This window comes from Trypanosoma equiperdum, assembly GCF_001457755.1.
Source record: "Trypanosoma equiperdum strain OVI genome assembly, contig: ctg_97, whole genome shotgun sequence".
In the NCBI taxonomy this organism is placed as follows: domain Eukaryota; phylum Euglenozoa; class Kinetoplastea; order Trypanosomatida; family Trypanosomatidae; genus Trypanosoma; species Trypanosoma equiperdum.
In genome coordinates this window covers 9,332-27,898 of record NW_027124953.1, presented here as the reverse complement: position 1 = coordinate 27,898, position 18,567 = coordinate 9,332, and the positions used below count along the sequence as shown (strand labels likewise).

At 50.1% G+C, this 18,567-nt stretch overlaps 8 protein-coding genes across 8 annotated transcripts; all 8 read right to left on the bottom strand.

The window, feature by feature from the left end:
- Positions 1–460: 460 nt before the first annotated feature.
- Positions 461–898, bottom strand: TEOVI_000463900 (prefoldin subunit 2, putative; the record flags this gene model as incomplete). Its single annotated transcript, XM_067227442.1, has 1 exon — positions 461–898. One exon carries the CDS (start codon positions 896–898, stop codon positions 461–463), a length of 438 nt encoding a protein of 145 aa, XP_067083543.1.
- Positions 899–1,159: 261 nt separating this feature from the next.
- Positions 1,160–2,230, bottom strand: TEOVI_000463800 (Methyltransferase TYW3, putative; the record flags this gene model as incomplete). Its single annotated transcript, XM_067227441.1, has 1 exon — positions 1,160–2,230. One exon carries the CDS (start codon positions 2,228–2,230, stop codon positions 1,160–1,162), a length of 1,071 nt encoding a protein of 356 aa, XP_067083542.1.
- A 722-nt stretch (positions 2,231–2,952) lies between these two features.
- On the bottom strand, positions 2,953–5,313 carry TEOVI_000463700 (uncharacterized protein; the record flags this gene model as incomplete). The annotated part of the gene is made up of 1 exon (XM_067227440.1): positions 2,953–5,313. One exon carries the CDS (start codon positions 5,311–5,313, stop codon positions 2,953–2,955), a length of 2,361 nt encoding a protein of 786 aa, XP_067083541.1.
- Positions 5,314–6,338: 1,025 nt separating this feature from the next.
- TEOVI_000463600 (palmitoyl acyltransferase 5, putative) lies at positions 6,339–7,697 on the bottom strand (the record flags this gene model as incomplete). The annotated part of the gene is made up of 1 exon (XM_067227439.1): positions 6,339–7,697. One exon carries the CDS (start codon positions 7,695–7,697, stop codon positions 6,339–6,341), a length of 1,359 nt encoding a protein of 452 aa, XP_067083540.1.
- Positions 7,698–8,184: 487 nt separating this feature from the next.
- On the bottom strand, positions 8,185–11,109 carry TEOVI_000463500 (PH domain containing protein, putative; the record flags this gene model as incomplete). The annotated part of the gene is made up of 1 exon (XM_067227438.1): positions 8,185–11,109. One exon carries the CDS (start codon positions 11,107–11,109, stop codon positions 8,185–8,187), a length of 2,925 nt encoding a protein of 974 aa, XP_067083539.1.
- Positions 11,110–11,536: 427 nt separating this feature from the next.
- TEOVI_000463400 (uncharacterized protein) lies at positions 11,537–13,117 on the bottom strand (the record flags this gene model as incomplete). The annotated part of the gene is made up of 1 exon (XM_067227437.1): positions 11,537–13,117. The coding sequence occupies one exon, from the start codon at positions 13,115–13,117 to the stop codon at positions 11,537–11,539; it is 1,581 nt and encodes a 526-aa protein (XP_067083538.1).
- A 1,424-nt stretch (positions 13,118–14,541) lies between these two features.
- TEOVI_000463300 (Glucosidase II beta subunit-like, putative) lies at positions 14,542–16,812 on the bottom strand (the record flags this gene model as incomplete). The annotated part of the gene is made up of 1 exon (XM_067227436.1): positions 14,542–16,812. The coding sequence occupies one exon, from the start codon at positions 16,810–16,812 to the stop codon at positions 14,542–14,544; it is 2,271 nt and encodes a 756-aa protein (XP_067083537.1).
- A 477-nt stretch (positions 16,813–17,289) lies between these two features.
- TEOVI_000463200 (serine peptidase family S51, peptidase E, putative) lies at positions 17,290–18,294 on the bottom strand (the record flags this gene model as incomplete). Its single annotated transcript, XM_067227435.1, has 1 exon — positions 17,290–18,294. One exon carries the CDS (start codon positions 18,292–18,294, stop codon positions 17,290–17,292), a length of 1,005 nt encoding a protein of 334 aa, XP_067083536.1.
- Positions 18,295–18,567: the final 273 nt, after the last annotated feature.

Here is an 18,567-nt window from a genome sequence, read left to right as displayed (position 1 = left end):
GGGGGAAAAAAAAACGCGTCATGTACAAATGTGCGTAGGCGCTAATGTGAAGAGTTGATCGTGGAAACACGCATCAGCCAAAGAAACAACAGCAACAACAAAGGTTGCACTCTCGACAGTTGCCATTGGCCGTTTAAAGAAAAAAAGAACAAGAGGAGGGGAGCACCTCCCTTAGCGTATGGACCCATTACCTACTATTATTATTACTTCTTTTTTTTTTTCAAACCACAGGAAAGAGAGCTCCTCCCCGACCAAGTCACCGGCGATGGGAACCCGTCAGGGGGTCGCCACACAGGCACCTTCTCGCCGGCCTCCGTCGGCAGCCCATCCCTCTCTTTTCGCTCAAACCCTTCGCCGGCACGCGTATATGTGTGGGTTCTCGAATGATATATGCATTTGTCACGTAAATGCAGACGCAACTCTATACGACTCACCGCCGACCTCTTTCCCTGGACATCACTCATACCAGAACACCCCTGCTGTCTGCGCCCATCGGCTTCTTTTCCCCTTCATCGCTATTGGCGCCACCTCCACCAGCGGGGGTCTGACCCTGCCGCTGGGCTACGGTCACACCATGCTTCCTCGCGTATTCGTCCATCGCTGCTTGCTTTTCTGTCAGCATCTTGTTCAGCTGCGCTAACGCCTCCTCGATACCCTTAATATTTTCCACAAGCTCGGGTAATATATCCGCAACTGTGCGTTCAATGAGCGCCCCACCCACAAGGCGATGACACCGGCGATCACCGTTCAGTGGCTTGAGAGTATCCGCCACCAACTGGTGCTCATGCAGCTCGTTCTCCAGTTCGGAGATGCGTGAGTCCATGGCGAGGCACTCTTGACGGAGCTGCTGGTAGCGCATAACAACTTCCTCTTCTGTGGGTGAGTTTGTTGCGGCCATATTTGACACCCTTCTGTTGTGCACCTACTCTTGTCGTCGATCCCTGTTTCTACTGCTGGGGTTCCCTACGCCCGCAGAACACATTTGGCGAAAGGACGATGGGGTAGAAAGACCAAAAAGAGATAGGGAGGGAGAAACTATGATGGTTCACTACCCTTGTGGAAGGCACAAGTGCGTGCCAGAACGAAGACATTAACAGATGACACCTTAAAGAGGGGTATGACACCCAACAGTCATCGAATGCAGCCCTTCCCTCCAATCCTACGCATCGGGGTGTTTGCCGAGAACACACGGTGGTGGCAGCCGCATACGCTCCTCATGACTACACTGCGGTGTTTCATGCCCTCTCTCGAGGAACGCAGCAACCCCCACCTCCAACCTGTGCCGTCTCAAATCGTTGTTGCGCATCTTTTCGTTTGCCAACAACAGCAAACGACGCACATAGGAATGCTGACCTCGTGCATAGTTCACCCCGTCAACAACCAGAGGTATATCCAACCCAACCCCCGTTGCATTTCGGATGGCGCAAACGACTCGCTTCCCCGGTGGCGTCACCCCACTGTTTCGGAAACCGGCTTCGGTTGCTGCAGCTGTCAGTAACCGCTTCCCGCTCTCCATCGTTCGGCACGCCACATGCATCACGAAAGGTTCCATCTTAAGTGTAACAGTGCCAAACGAGGGAAGTGGAATTGGTGCCAGGACCCCAGTTTGCATCCAAACACCGTCCAACTCATCCTCATCTCCGTTGAGCTTTCTTTCCGCCACCTCACGCACCTGTGGTGAGCTGTGGGTGTTGGAACTATCCTCGGCCTCGTCTCCGCAGAGACCTTTCACAATTTGGTTTATCTCTTCCTCCGTTAGCTCACCATGTTTAACCACAAGCCACCCCAAGGCATCTTTGCTCCCCCGCTTCCCCACAACCGCTGCGCTTTTTGTACTGGAGCTGCCATTCACAGAATCATGAAGTGTCTCCAGGATGGGGGTGCTATGGAAGAGGGCGATGCGACCACTACAACTGCTGACTGTGACATAATCTTGGTGATTGTTTAGTAACTCCATCACTTTTAGGCACTTACGATCAACCCCACCTTTTGGACTATGGTCGCACATGTTGCTTGAAAGGTTCGACATCACCCGCTGTTTGTGTTCCTTGAATTCTTTGTCACCCTGCGCCAAGTTATTTTTTGGGCGCACACACCACTCTTTAGGACATTGGGAGGTTCTTCCCTTCCTCTCCCTCCCTTCGCCCTCCGTGTTTTTTTCAATCCTGGCTTTTGTCGGTTCGCTGTCCTCCATGTAAGCGGCACACGCGTCTGCCATCAAGTCGAACATGTTTCACACCACTTTGGTAGTCCCTAAATCACCTTGTCCAAGGGTAACCATAATGATGAAGTGGAGGGCAAAAAATAACAAAATGACATACAGAACACATCATTCACATATTTGTGCAGAAGCTCGCAGAATGAAACGAAGGAGAACCGGGATAGAAAATGGTAATTAAAGACCTCGGGGGAGGGGACTGTGTGTTTTCGTGAACCGTTCTTTTTTCGCTCTCCTTTCCCTCCTTAAAAAAGCAAGGGCAACTTCGTCTTAGAGGAGGTTTTAATTCTGCGTGTCTGCCCACCCTGAAGCACAAGTGCAACAGTTCCCCCACACCATTGCAATCACACGGGACACGCCACGGAATAAATTGGCCAAAAAGGGGTTTCACACTTTGCAATCTCCAACAACAGAAACAATGACAATGATACAGCGGCAGCAGCAGCAGAAGTACTTACATAGTCGTTTCATCAAATCGATAAAATGAGTGACTTAGTGGGTTCAAACCAACTAACCCTGCACTTACTAGCCGTTGTGAATGGCACTTGTGCAATGTGCTAAGCTGATAATCATCGCACGGTTTCTAAAGTCCCCACCTTCTTTTACGTATCCGTCTTCGTCTTTGCTACTATGCAACCTTCGCGCCCCAACTTCCAATATAGGGATAGAATGCAAATAACAATAATAATAATAATAACAAAATAGCTCCAAACAGACCCCGCGAGTTTATAATTTCAACAGCAAGTGAGGGATGGCGTTTCGCTGGAGAAGTTGTCTCCCCATAGAGACTTCATCTCCTCATCGTTTTCATTCCTTCCCTGCTCCGCCCTATTGGAGATGGACAATTGAATTGCAGCCCACCCACGGCTCCGCTTGCACATCCTTCCCCCGAGGCGCTCCGTATCCGCGCTCGCTGAGCGCACCGACGGAGAAATCGGAGCGAAGTGCGTGAAGGCGCTTGACGACCGCATGCTTCGGGTTGTGTGTCCTGCCTCAAGGGCTTGCATTGACGTAGGGTCGTGGTAATCATCAACATTTGCATCATCTGCATCAGTGTTCCTATTCTGACAGTCTATTCCGATAAGGGAAGTCCCAGCGACCATGGCGTTGGTGATACATCCACATTCACTGGAATTGGTTGTCGGTTCCTCACTTTGTTTATGTGGCACAAGAAGTGAGTTATCTCGTCCGTCCCATTCGTCTGTACACACTTGAAGTGAACTAAGTTTCAGTGTTGTAAGAGATTCTGCTGATCGGGACCGCCTAACCTGTGTGACCAAGGAGTTGCGCTCACAACAGTGGCAACGAGAAAACAGACTGTTATGCATTCGGTGCTTTTTCTCGTTTCGCCGATGAAGAAGCAAAGCAAGCATGTGTTTGCCGCTAACGTTCGAATAAGGCATATTGTAGAGGTGTGCGGCACTAGTTACTTCTGTTTCATCGTCCCGGCGGTCGATACCTGAATTGGTACCGACTTGGGCTCTTGCAGTGGAAGTTTCTTCACCGACACCCACGTGCTGCTGAAACCCCGGGGCGACATTGAAATGATGCACTCTGTCTAACAGACGCGTATGAACCATCATTAGAGACTTGTCAACATTCGTGTTGTTTATAAGGTTCACGTCAAGACGTGCCGCCTGCTCGAGTAGATGCTGCTGAATTACTCGGATGTTCTCGAAATTCGACACATATTTGTTGCGCGTCGGCGAGAGGCTCATGGACTTGGCCCGTGTACAGAACCGCTCAAGATGTCGTTCCCTTTTCTTTATGTACACTAGAAAGGAAACGCACAGCACTCCCCGTGTTTGCAACTCAACCATCTTGCGATGCATGTAATCCGGCAACAAATGAACACCCTCAACGACCACTGTCTGATAGCGCGAAACAAACTTTTCCAGTGTGCGATCAAGCACCGGAAGAACCGTCGCGCACTGTTTCTCATACGCTGCGATAACGTGCTCAGGTCCATCCCCGTCAAGGTTGCCGTTACACGCATTCCCACCGCCTTCAAGAGATGCTACCGGGTTTGAATGAGCGGCGTATGTAGACGTGAAGAGTTCCGGGAACTCGCCACCTGGCAGCGTCCGGCGAAGCGCTTGTCGGATAGTGTCTGTTGAAATAGTCGTGGAAATACTCAGGTGAGTTGAAATGAGACTGGATAGCGTACTCTTTCCGCAGCCACTCGTTCCACCGCAGAATACAACAAGCGCGCGGCGCTGCTGGACAATGGCCTGCGCTCCATTCCACCGGGGGAGTGGGGAGAGAGTAATGTGTTCTCCCCGTAATTCCTGTGCGAGAAACCTCTTGATGCAGCAGTGGAAGCTGTCTGCATCGACAATTAGAACATATTTTGTTTGTGAGCGTGGCACCTGGTAACTTTCGGCCACGGTTGAAGTTATGTGATGCTGCAAATCAACGATGGTAGACACAAAGTCCTCAAGGGGAACCGCTTTTCCCCTCGCGACGGTGCAGCTCCCCAAACTTTCGCCAGTTGCCAGTAATTGCGCGACCCAACGAAAATCTTCGTGCCGGACCAATATCGCAATTTCTGCGGCGGGAAAGTGACTACTACACTGAATACTACTGCCATCGTCCAAAGTGGTCCCCTCCGGCACCTTTTTCTCATCGATGGTATGTTGTGAGCAGTTACAGCAAAGAGCAAGGAGGCTCCCCCACAGCAGCCTTAGCGCTTTGGGACAGCGGTGCTGCTTTACGCCACAGAACAAAAGCGACCTTTTTATATCTAACCACGTTAGAGCGTGTTCGGGCGGCACTCCAAACGGCTTACGCGCCATGACTGAGTTGACCATTCCCATTTGCTGGGGGCCGCCGGAATGCCTCCCTGGCGTAAACGCAAATAGAATCAGCTCCTGAAGAATTTGAGTTGTGGCCGGGTGGGCGATCGCTGCAGCCAACGTAGAATGTGACTGACACCCGCTGTTTTCAAAGTGGCAAGGACCACACACAGCGCGGTAGCACTGAGAGGCTTCCAGTGGGGAAATAAAACCATTCCCAGTAGTGCTCCCTCGTGCATGCTGTGAGGCAGCCTCTGTCACGTCTGTTGTCTTAGTCTTGGTCTCCACCTCGGTTTTCATACCTTTTACCTGATCCCTTTGCCGAGGCCTTTCTGCCTCCCTTTAGTGCAAACAGTATAATAAGTGAAATAAAACAACGGTGTGCGTGCAAGACAATGTCGAGCCATTTAACTGTGCGTAGTAATCACTTTACAGTTGTTTCTTATGTTCTCGTGCAATACAAAACGAGACCCCACGTACATAAAGGAGTGCGGCCGCGCGCGCAAGACTGCATACGCGCAACCAGTCAAAGATTGAGAACCCCACATAACAATCTTCCTCTTCTTTTTTTTTTTTGAACGCTATTTTTCGTTACGTACACCAAATAACAAAGTGTTTCCCCGTTCCAGAAGCGAACGATCGGACGACACCAGCATGGATGAAACGGCAGGGTGATAACATTTCTCGAATGGTTTTGGGGTGTGGTGGATTATGTATAAGATCCTCGGCGTAAAACACGTGGAAGGGTGAGGTGCTAACGAACGAGATGAGAGTGAGGGGACGGAGCATAACCGCAGAAGAAACAATGAGAGGGATCTTGACGGGTGGATTGATTAAAAAAGAAAAAAGAAACAGAAAGGCGAGAGAAAAAACCGAGAATTCAAATGTGCGTCAGCTTCATGACACATCGGAAAGCACATGGGCGGCACCCCTGTGCTTCCTTCAAGAGCCTTCTCCCGCCCCACGCTTACGTTTCTGTTAGCTCCATGCGTATGACGCGTAGATGAAAAGAACATCCAAAGTTACTGGACACAACAGCTACAGTGTGAAAACAACAGCACATCGTGGGACCCACGCAAATTATATCTCTATTTATTCCATTATTAAATATGCTTCTTTCCATGCCCTTCTCCACTCCGCGCACCGACCTTCCCCTTCTCCCCTTTGCTTAAACAACAGAAAAGAGATTGAAGGGACTTGTTGACTGCATTTCTTCTCGTTTTCCTCCCCCCCCATGCTGGGATCGGAAAGGCGAGAAGTGCCAGTGAAAAGTACCCGGTTCACCACTCAGAAGCACCAATGAGGCGCACACAAAAAGAATAAATTCAACTGTAGGGAAACATCACCTCCTTCAGATTATTCCATACCCCACGGTTAAACAACCCCTTTAGGTCGCTCATCAGCATCTTACTCACCTCTTTACGGTATGCCTTATCCTTTTTGCTTCCCACAACAATCGCCTCTGCCGATGGCCTTTTCAGCGCCCTCAGCCGTCGGGGTGGTCGCGCTGCGACATTTTCAAGCACGGAACGCACGTTTTGCGCCTCCTCGTACACATCTGTCGCTGTAGGCAAAGTGGTGATAAAGTCTATTGTTGTGTCTATTTTGTTCATGTCGTTGATGGTAACGTTTGACACCACAAATGACATTTGCTGCAGCCAAAAAACCGCTAGAACAACAGTGATGGGAGCGGCAAAAATAATCAAGAAGAGCACCAAAGGATGCATCGTCGCGATTGCAAAGAGGCGATGGATATTTGTTATGCGGTATGTGTATCCGTTAGCGAACCTGATGGCCGACACCCACAAACCTTGCGCTGTTAGAAACTGCACCACCATTGTGTACAAATCCCAGAGTCCCCATATACATTCGATGATGTGTATTAGGAGAAACAGCAAGAACCAACGGTGGTTACCCTCCGCCACGTCGTTGTTTATCCACGGGCAATGATGATCATAGCGCCGAACACAGCGGTTACACATCCGACAGTGTTTGCTACGGCTGGGGCGGGGGACATTACAGGTGGGGCACTCAACTCCACAACCGCGGGTGCTATCCTTTCCGTAAAGGATCCCATCCACAACGTAGCGCTGACCCTGCTCCTCTTCTGCACGAGGGGAAAGTAAAAACTTCCGATATTGCATTCGCTCCTCGCCCTTTCTTGTTGCTTCATGACCCTTTTTCATCTGTGGCTTTGCTCCACCAGCTGTGGCAAATGCACGCTTTTGAGCGTCCTTTTCCGACCGCGATGTGACAGTCCCCGGGTCTGAAAAGACGGCAGCGAAGTAAACAACTTCAGAGAAAAGGACGAGCCCCCAACTAACCATTTTGGAGAGAAGTGATGCCTTGAGTCGCATGGCAACCAGTGCCAAATACGCAATCTCCACAGGCCATACGAGGATGATGTAGAGAATAACTAAACCCCAATGACGCTCATTCATAAGGTAGTGGAAACAACGACCACACCGGGTTTTCATGAAGCAGCTGAATAACCCACCGCTGGTTCCACTACGGCAACAACAGCAACTGACGCACGCATGTGGGAGCTTCACCATGCCTCGGTATAACCACCCAACAACGCCGTTACGGTGGTAACGTGAAGGCCCCATGATACCGATATAAAAAACAGCGATTACAGAAAGAATAGTGGCCGAAACGACCGCAAGAGGGCCGAACGATTCCATTTTGTCAGCCACTGGGAACCAATATGAAGGGTAGTTTCGCCGTCCTCAGCTGCTGTGATCAGTACTAGGGCTAGTAGCAATTCATACCAAATGAAAAACAAAACAAAAGAAAAAAGAAGAGAAGACACACTTTTTTTTTTTTTGGGGGGGGGAAGTCACACTCTGCAAGAACAAACGAACAAACCGAGGCTAAACCCAACAGTGTATGCACAGGCATGCGTATAGTTACAGTTAACGTTGATGTATAAAACAAGCAAAAAGTGCCAGATACGGCCGTAGCGATGGCAAAAGAAAATGACATTTCACTTATTATTAGCACCCATTCCTTCCGCTTTTTCGATTGTCATTCCTATCCCTGTGTACCGTTTCAACGTCTCAGTTATTCTACTTTTTGAATTCCCTTTCCACTTTTTGAGCAATTATACTGTACCCGTAACGTGCGAGTTTGAACGTTTTTAATGTGGTGGGTAATGAGGAGGAGGAACACTCATTCATTCAACTCCTTTTCCTCAGCTCTGGCTGCCTGTGGCTTTGCTTCGTCAGTTCGTGATTTTTCCATTTCCTCGGGGGCGGCCTTTGTTGGTTTGCTGCCATCAGCGCAAATTTTATCGCACCCACTTGACCGATTTGACTCCTGCTTAACAGTTTCTCCTCCGTTGGGGATGCCTTCGTCATTATTTTTTGCTACTTCCTTTGTTGCGTTGACAACATCATCGCTTTCATCTGCGGAACACGGGGGACCGGAAGCTTCATTCTCTGACGATGCGACGCATTCAATCGTGTATGCCGGTGGCGGTGGGAGGTCCTGGGCCTCCTCACAGCCTTCTTCTGTTTTTTCTTCCACTTCCACTTGTTCCTCCCCCTCTACCACCACCTCCTTCCGTTCCACTTCCTCCATATCCCCTACATTTGTAGGACCACCGCCCTCCTCATCATTCCTTCGCTCGTCCTCGCCTCCCTTTCCCTTGTTGTCACCTTCAGAGCTTTCGCAAAGTTCCTCTTCCTCTTCCTCGTCTTCGCTTTCGCATCTCCGTTCCTCTACTTCCTCCCTGTTTTCTCTCCCCTCAGTCTTACACCGCTTTACGTCGCTGCCCTTCACATCCCCATTTGATTGCTCTTTGTCATTCTCGTGTTCACTTCCTCCCCCCTCATGGCCATTCGTCCCCAACTCCTTATTTACACCCAAGTTGCCCCCACGGCGCTCGACCGGCAGCTCCCTCGGTTGCGTTACGCCCGGTTCTTCATTAGTTCTGTGGTAGCTGTCGTTCGGCTCCCCTGAATCATGCTTTGGAAGCGGGGTCGTACCTCCAGTGTCTTCTACCGACGTTGAGGCCTCCCCCCCTTGTAATGTTCCACTTACTTCCTTGCTATTCCCACTGCTTTCGTCCCGCAGCTCTTCGGTACAGCGACCCAGCGTCCGGTGCGCATCCGGTCCACCCTCACCCTCTCCTTCTGCAGAACTGCGGCCCTCGTGTCCAACAATATCGCCACTGTCATCACTTTCAACCTCAGCGGCGACGTCAACCTGTTCCCTCTCAGCCCATTCGCCATCATCTGAAACAACATTTCCATCAGCTGCATCCTTCTCCACTTCAACTTCTTCCTGCTGCAGTGGGGATTCGATGTCCTGCAGGCCACCAACATCATCTGGTGCAACCAATGTATCTTGCATGGCCACGGGTCCAACAGCCTCTTCATCAGAAACAGCACCTTGGGTGGCGCTCGCTGCCCGCCGCATGCTCAGCTGTCCCTGCACTAAACGGTCCACACGCTGTTGGCGAACCAGTCGTGAGTTCCTTGTAAGTCTCACAGATTTCGTCGGTAGCACGCTGACTGTTTTCCTTACTGCCAGCTTGCTATCCCCCCCTGAAGAGTTGCTGGGTTGCTGGGGCTTCGACAACCTCTTTTCATACAAGCGTACAGTGTTGAGAAGGGCGTCGACCCACTGCCGTTTCTGTTCTTGTGTCGGTGCGATGAAGGAAAAGCGCATCTTTTGCGTGACCACATCGAAGCTGTTATCCCCATCCTCCACATTGCTGTGGTCCACCACCTTTAGTCCGTCGAGTGAAAGTGACGCCCGGAGGAGCAGTTGATTGTTCACGTGTTCCTCACCGTAGCAAAACCAGTCGTTAAATAAGAACACCAACCGTTCATGGCGCCCACGGCGAAATTTCTTTGTAAGGCGCCCGTAATGAATGAGCACTCGGCAACCATCCTTATCAGGGTCAACGCGTGCAAATTTTTTTGCAGTATATCCGGGGAGAAGAGCAGCAGCCTTTGCTTTATCTGCAGATGCTGCCCCGGCACCATCAATAAGGGATGTAATATGTCCGGTGTCCTGCTTGATTAACTCATTCAATACCATACAATTTTCTTCCGCCATTCGCTGCCTTGCCAAAGTGACGAAGTTGAACTGCAGTTGTTGCCGTATGGACCTCTGCAGGCAGTGCGTGTTGACAATACAACAAGCGACATGAACATACCGGCGAAGAGAGGGGAGTGGCGTGGCAAGGAGGGCAAGCAAAGTTTCAAAACCCTGCCATGTGGGGGGAATAAGTGACTCTTCCCAACCTGCTGAGGGACTGGAAAAAGTCATCTTAATTGCATTAGAGACACTTCCAGGACGCCCGTTGGAGTGGCCCTCGCCAGCGTTACTTTTCAAAGGGGGAGATGCGCAGGGATGGCCTTGACCGGTTGATGCAGGCGGTGCCGTTGCTGGAGAAAGAGAGTCGGGAAGTCGAACCCGCACCGCGCGTGGATCCATGGGCACACCACTTCGTTCACCTAACGTCCACCAGAGGAAGCACAAAAACCTCTTGCGGAAACTGAGTTCACCCCGTTTGTCGACGACCCGTATGAAACCACTATCTAGACTTAACTTGCCAGTGGCATTTTTAGCGTGCGTGGGGCAGCACCGATGCCACAAGCCAAGAATTTTCGGCGCAATTGTGCTACTGTAACTTAAGGAATACTTTAGGTGCTCGGTGATGAACTGCTGCATTTCGTTGGAGCAAAAGAGCTCTACCACATCGCGAAGCGCGGCTGCCTCTGCATTTTCTTTTGAGTTGGAGTTACTTTGTCCAGTCGCTTCAGCTCCATCTTCCTGTTTCCTATTGGGTTCTCGGAGTGCTGACTCAAGTCTGCTCACAATCCATTTATGCTTATTGTAAAGCGCAAATATATTCCCAAAGATATCCCGGTGCTCAGTTGCAGTTAAAATGGATGCCACATTTGGGGTTTCAAACAACCATTGACCTTGTTTTCCATCGTTTGGTGAGTTGTAGCACTCTAATATAGGGTCGTGGATGCACTGAACCACATAAGTTAGTTGCTCGAGGTCCGTTTTCTCTTCATTCAAGAGGCGCCTGAGTACGCCGATGGTTGCGGTGAGTGCTGAAACCGCAGAGCTCATAGGAAGTGTTCGCCTCTCTGCCGTCTCTACTCAAGTGAAAAAGTTCACGTTACGCTTTGTTAAGTATGCAATCTGTGCCCCCTTGCTGGCGGCGATAAACCGGTCGCGATAGCAAATTCACAGAAAAATGCACGCGGCCGGTGACGTAATATGTGCTACTAGGTATTGTATGACCAGCCTGATATCACTCCCTTTGACGACACCTTTGTCTTTGGAGCGTCACAGTGGAAAAAAAAACGAGAAAAAAAAACAAAACAGAGAGCGAGAGAAGGGAGGGGCGTGAAAGATAGGAATTGGGGACACAAAAACGAAATAAAAAGAGTGGTAGAAAACACAGGATGGTGAGGTATGCGCACACCATCACTGGGGTCCCGTTTTACTTGGTAACAATGACCCGCAGAACACGGCGATAGGCACCAGTATCACTTTATAACGCGGCACGCTTGCCATCCACCGCCTCCAGCAACGCATGGAGGCGCTTCTCATGAATTTGTTCCATCCGCTGGACAGTACGGGCCACTTCGACCTTCTTCTTCGACTTCACAACTATCGGTGTGCCACGAACATTGCGCAATTCCATTACAGCCGACACTACGTGGCTTAATCCTTTTTGACTAAACCACTCACGCACGGCCGAGTCAAACTTTGATGCACTGGCACGGTCCATAAGATAAGGAAGTGGTACCTCCTGACAGCTAATGTTATTGCCACTCATGGCGTTTTGTATCATTGTATGGATTAGTGAATCTTCATCACCCCGCGCTCCACCACGGGCTGCAGCTCCTGCCGCTCCAGCTGCCACTGCGCACCGGAACGGAGCCACCTCCTGCATAAGCACACTGATGGTATCGAACACGGAGCAACGAATATCACGTGGGGCGTAGGGGCACAAGCCCAAATCCAGCAATGCGCGGACACCTCCCTGCTGCACAATGCGAGTGAGTGCAAGTGGATTGTAGTGACACACCGCTTCCACTGCATCAATGCATGCAATCACAACGTTCTCTAATCCCCGATCCAACCGCACGGGTCCCCCCTCATCAGTTGTGGATTGGGCCATGGGTACCGACTCGCTAAGAGTAACAGCACCGGTGAACCCATCGGCAGTTTGGGCCTTTTTCACTGCCGCACGGCGACGTTGCCGTGTGAAGAGTGCCCCTGCGTGCTGCAGACAACACTGCCATACCTCAATTGCGAATGGGATTAACCGCCCCTCTGCAATCATTCTGCGCTGATCATAAATGGTGAGGCTAAGTCCCTGTAGAAGTCTCAATGCAAGTTCCTGCTCTTGGTACGTCACCTCCGTCAGAGCGACGTCAAGAGGCTTTCTTTTGCACGCATTTGGTGAAGCTACTGCATGGGGACTGGATGCACTTAGTGAAGTAGACTGTCGCGCATGGCTTAGCGTGTTCCACGTCAGCGCTTCCTCCTCCGATAACTCTACGTTAACAGGCCCACTGGGACCATAGTATGGCCGCCCACCATCTACGCGCGGCACAAGCACACGAAGGAACACAGACGATGTGTAATGCGCCCCGCGCAAGGCCCTCTGCACTCGGTCCCACGAGTCACTGTGGCATAGTTTTGCCTTTCCTATCGTTTGAGGCCCATGGAGTTCCCCCGAGCTCCGCTTCATAACAGAGGAGCGTATGGCATCATATGGCACATGTGCCCCACTACTGCCATCACCACACTCTGTGGAGGCTGCTCCTTCCCTTGCTGCCTCCACTGACACGTCGCATAACCATTGCAGTGCTCCACGCAATCCTTCATTCCGGATGAAGCCATAAGGTGAGCTTATTTGTTCAAAACACGATCGGAGATCGTTCGAGATTGTTTTTTCCCGAAGTTCTTCGTTTAGAGCAGCCTCGAAGCAAGCAACGAACATGTCTGGGGGTCGCTGTTCGTTTTTAACTTTCTGCCCTTGAGGAACCTCACCGACAGCACCGCCGCTATTGGTTGGCGGCTCTACTACGACAATGCGCGCCTGCCTAACCGGAACGGTCATTTCCCTTTCCGTTTATGCTGTCGTGCTTTAATTTTAATTGTCGCAAAACGTATCTGCGTCTTTCCTTCGGTCACGCACACGTTTTCCCCCACAGGCTGCTGTGAATCACCACCACTAATGTGCGTATGTGCGAGGTTGCTCCTTTTTTTTCTTTCTTAACCTACAGCAAGCTTATCCCACCTCTGCTTCTGCTCGCTTCCTTCAAAAGATGCGAAACCCTTCAACAAAATTGTCACATAAGAAAAAAGAAGTATGTAGGTGTGGGTGAAGGAGGCGGTGCAGTGTGTAGAGACGTCAACTACAAATGTTCACAAACATGTTATCCTCTCTCTTTTTCATTTTGTTCGAACGAGACACTCGGCAAACAGAAAATAAGACAAAAAATAAGATAAGTGGAGTAAATCATCTAACTCTATCCCCACTAGTACTACTACTAATCATGACGCTTAGAACTTCATTTCGCTTCTTCAGCTGCTCTCTTTTCTTTTAGGAAAATCACCCAAGACGCATCACAATCGGGGAGCTGATATCCTCAATTATGTGACCATAGAACTGCACTGCTGCCGCGAATTACACAATGGAAAGTCAGAAAAAAAAGTAAGATACACAATGAAGTAAACAATTCCATATAAAGCTCCTTATTTTCTCTCTTAACAGTACAATATCCAAGATACACGTGTACGCAACAAAACAAAAATAAATCAAGGTTGAGCTATTACAAAGTTATGATTTTCGGGATACGAGCCATTAAAAAAAAAAAATAGAACTACACAACAAGAAAAGAAAAACGAGGATGTAAGCCTTGTAGGTGTAACAAAGAGGCCGGAATTATCAGGAGATGGGTGAGTATATCAGACGTTTTGTCTTGTGTGTAAATTAGAAAGGGATAACAAAAAGGTGGGGAGGTGAAAACTTTGGGCGCTGCTGCGCCGCGAGATTTTTTTCTCTTTTTCTTCCTTTACCCATGTTCTTGAAGCTTCTACCCTCAAGATGTGACAATGATGGGTTCGAGGGCGCAACCTCGTGAAGTATGCCTAGTGGCCATAGTTTAGAAATTGAATAAAAAAACAAAAAAAACTTAAATAACAGCAGTACCAAGTAAATAAATAAATGCATACACACCGATACAGATGCAAGTATATGTGTTTTTTGTGACCCCAACGTGCGTGCTGCCTTGTGACCGCATGTACCCACTCTCTCGCAAGTACAACATAAGCCGTCATGTTACCCTCAAGGATTAGTGATATTCAAGGCATTTTCCCCTTTCATATAATCCCTCAGGGTTGTGCCGTTCACGTGCGCACGATGACCGCACCTATCTAATATATATATATATATACATTAATGACACACCAACACAAACTCCCCATGGTGTTGTTTCGTTTATCACGGCTATATATCTTACCTGCAATCTCATGTATCGGTCACTCCCCCACTTCCCTTCTTGGGTTTATGCTCTCCCTCACGGAGGCCTCCGCATGCTGGAGCCGCGTAGCAGCCTCTTCCATCACCCGCACTGAGCAGGCGCTGGTTGTACCAAATACAATCTGGTGTTCGCACTTTCCATTTCGATGCCACTCGAGCACACCGTCCGTATCAGCGCAAACAAAAACCAGCCATCCATGACTGTACATTGGTTCCGCTGCCCCATTGTCTTGACATGGGATTCCGCCGCTAAACACATGCACAACAGGCTCCGACGGTGCGCCATGAGGCTGCTTGTCGCCCAGTTCACGTAACCTCTTTTTGCCTATTTGTCTCTCGCTCAAAATTTTGTCGAAACCACCCTTCGAAGGTGCCAGCTTTGTAGAGAACAAACGTCGCCAGAGTGCACCATCCCCGGTGGGGGGATTGATTGAAGACATTTGACTTGTCAGCGGGGAAGCGGGGAGGGGAACCCAGAAGCCAATAACAATCGGTTCACTGTCAATATCTGCTGAGGTACTGTTTCCCGTAGCATTATCATTAAGGCTATTTTCATCACCGTATAAACGGGCCCTTTTTCCTTTATCCATCACCCTGACCCAACCATTTATATGCGCAAATGGGTCCACTGAGAAACCAGTGAAGGAGACATTGTCAACATGCAATGGCAAGTTCTCTGGTGATGTGCCAACAGGAGAGTTACCATCGTATTGACCTTCATCATATAGTTGTTGTTGTGTGTGCGTCGATCGTCCCTGAATGGGGTTCCATAACCGTTGTTGTGCCACTGAATAGCTTCTCGAAGCAATAACACTATACTCAAAGCTGTCCCCGAGGACACCCAGATCCAAAACAAGCTGCATGTGACGCAGTTGCATGTTTAGACGGCCAAGGGTTGCAGCGAGCTCTTCAGCGCGCTGTACTTCTTGGTGAGGCACCCCAGGGGCGAGCGGCGTCTGCACCCCGAGTTCCTGCATGCGCTTCTTGATACGCGTGCGGACCTCTGTGAACAAAGCGGCCGTATCGTTAAACTTCCGTTGCACTTCGACACGACGGTCCAGGAATTCGCTGCCGTACTTTTCCCATCCATCTGCTACACGCTCCTTCCACGTTGCGTGACCTCGCTCCACAAGCGTGTAAAGCGCTTTAGCCTCACGCAGCCGCTCCCTTTTCATACGGTCACAAGTCATGAGCCCATTCTGGCCAGTTCGCATCAACATCTGCGCTACGGTATTGTGATCACCGACACGCAAATTGCTTTCCGGACCGCTGCTTTTGTCAAGTAATGGCTCCAACTGCCCCACACGTGTGGCCCACTCGTCCCTCCGCACCTGGTCCACTTCGTCGCTCCCGTCACAGCAGTCCACTATTCCGTCATTCATCATTGAGGGGGTCAGCAGGACACCCTGATCATTCTTGCAACGGAATGGCAGCACCCGTCCACCGACTCGTGTTAGCAACCGTTCCGCGTGCTCTTTCGACATCATCTCTTCGTCTTCGTACAGGCGCACGTGCTCATTGGACGTCAGGAATTGTCTCCACCGTTTACGGGCGAGCGGTGCCACAACACCAGACATGCTACAGGCATTCGTTGTTAGTTCATCTGTTCCGTCCAAACAGTCACAGTAATCATCGTTGAGACGTTCAAGCAGGATGTGTTGGGCGGCAAAGTTTTTCTTTTGCTTCTTGTGCAGGCGTTCTTCCATGCCACTCGACAAATACACGCGTAACGTTGGAAATGACGTCTCGCCGTGCGCTGCTGCCGCACACTGCTTCACCTTCGTGTGATTCTGCTCCGTTTCCGTGTCGATGATTCGTATACCACAGCGAAAAAAATACTGCGGGCCGCTCTGGTTCTTCGATCTCAGTGAAGAATGGCGCATTTCACGCAAACCCCCAATAAACTTCAAACTGTATTCCTCCATTGTGTAGCATGACCATTCTCCAGCCCGTTGTTCCTTCTGCGTTGGGCTCGCCTTTCCCTCATAATATGTGACTCCCTGCGGGGGTGGTGGAGCCAGTTGCGCCCCCTTGTGTGCAACGGCATCTTCACGACGTTCCCTCCGCCGCTCGCTTGAGGGTTTTGTGGATGTCGACACCAAGACACTTGTGCACGACAGGGCTGCAACAACAACTGCCGCTGCAATCCAAAAAAGGGCGCCGCATTCACTTTCTCGTGATGGGATTGAAAAATCCTTTTCTGGGTTCCGCCGCTCATTACTGTGTTTCCCGTCAGGGTGCCTCGACACGGAAGCGTTTCGTTCTCTCATTGCAAAATCGCAGAGACACAGCGAGAGCGATGAATGCCCTAGCTGGGGTGCAGTTGATCGTGAAGGAAATATTTCTTGTGCCTTAGTTGCACTTCCTTTAATGTGCTGTGTTCTCAGCAAGTGGCAATGGTGTCGTAACTATACATGGTTGCAATAGAGAGGGAAAGAAGAAAACTATGTGAAATATGAATATATATTTCTTTATCTACACACCTGCACGCAGACCCCCGATCCCAGTGGGTGCTCCCGCAGCACGGACATATACCTCTGTAGATATGTATCGCTTTCCAAAGGGTTGGATCAAAAAAAAATTCCTATTCACATGTTGACGAACGCGCGCACATGTGTCGATTCCAAACAACACTATCGTGCATCTGGGAACGCCAACGTTACCTCTTCACCAACGCACGTTCAAACGACACTGCTACCAAAATGTCCGTACACCGGGGCCTAACGAAACAGCTGGCTCTTCCAATATCACCTGGGTGCACATAGTAGCTTTTCTGTTAGCGCAGTTGGGTTGGCCATTGCATAGTACGCCTCAAAGGGGTCTCGTACGACAGGTCCACACGGTTTTCGAAGCAGTTCTTCTACGCTTCCCTGTTGTTGAATTGTGGTTGTCTGCACATTTCCCTCGACAACATCCTTTATTTGGATGTTTATGTCCTTAACGGAGGCAGTTCTTCCCTCTCTATTGGCTATCGTCAGCACCTGGTACCGACCGTCACCCATCAGCAGCAGCACCGCCCTGCAGTCGACACCAATCCCTCGCTCAGTTGGATGCCGTTTCAGCATCTTACTAAAGCTTTCATTCAAGAGTAAACCCGTGGCGTCACGCGAGCTGTGCTGGGGGCAGAATATACCCGGCAACACACTGAGGCCGTGAACGCATAGGTACTCCCACTTCGCACCCCCTTCCTCCATTTCCACCGGCTGCCCTGAATCCACTTCATTTTCCCGCGACAACATGTACTGTGCGCATGTTTTGGGGTTTGCCGAGTCGCTGTGTTCAGCCCTGAAGCAGCAACCACCCCCCACTAAGACAACACCACGAGCTGCACTTGCCCGGAGACACGCATCGAGGCCCGTTTCCTCCCAGCGTCGTATAGCGAAAAGGGTGTTACCCTCCGGTAGTAAAATGATATGTGCCTCCGCTAAGTGCTGAAGCTGGTCTGGCGTAACCATGGTAGCAGCCGCACACGGTGTCGCTCCGGTCGACCGCGCTTCTGCAACGCAAACCTCACTTATTCCGCAACCGCGCGCTATGAAATTCTTCGTGTACTCTTCACGATAGCGTGGAATATCGTAGACCGCGGTACCAACATAAACCACGTTGACAGTTGACGCCAGCGCAGCCTGACTCTCGTCGAAGCGTCCAGTCAGGGAAAGAATGTGATCGATGACGGACATGTCGTTGAGTGCATCAGGTAAGGAACCGGGGAAGCAGCCCTTAATGGTCCGCACATTCAAGTTTGTCATCATCGTGCTACAAGATGCAGTGCGCCCTGACACGTACGCGAAGCAGTGTGCGGACGTTATGTCGATAAAACGCAGACGGATAGAAAGAAGGGGAAACAGTGTGTATGTGAAAGCGGTAAAACAAAATTTAGTTCCAAAAGGACAAAGGTCAAACAGGGCACACGTGCCCTTTCCCTCTGTATGTGCATCCGTACTCCAAACAAACGAACAAAAAGAAACCAACAACGATTCCTACCGGTTCTTGGGGTGTATATATGTATATATGCCTATATGTAT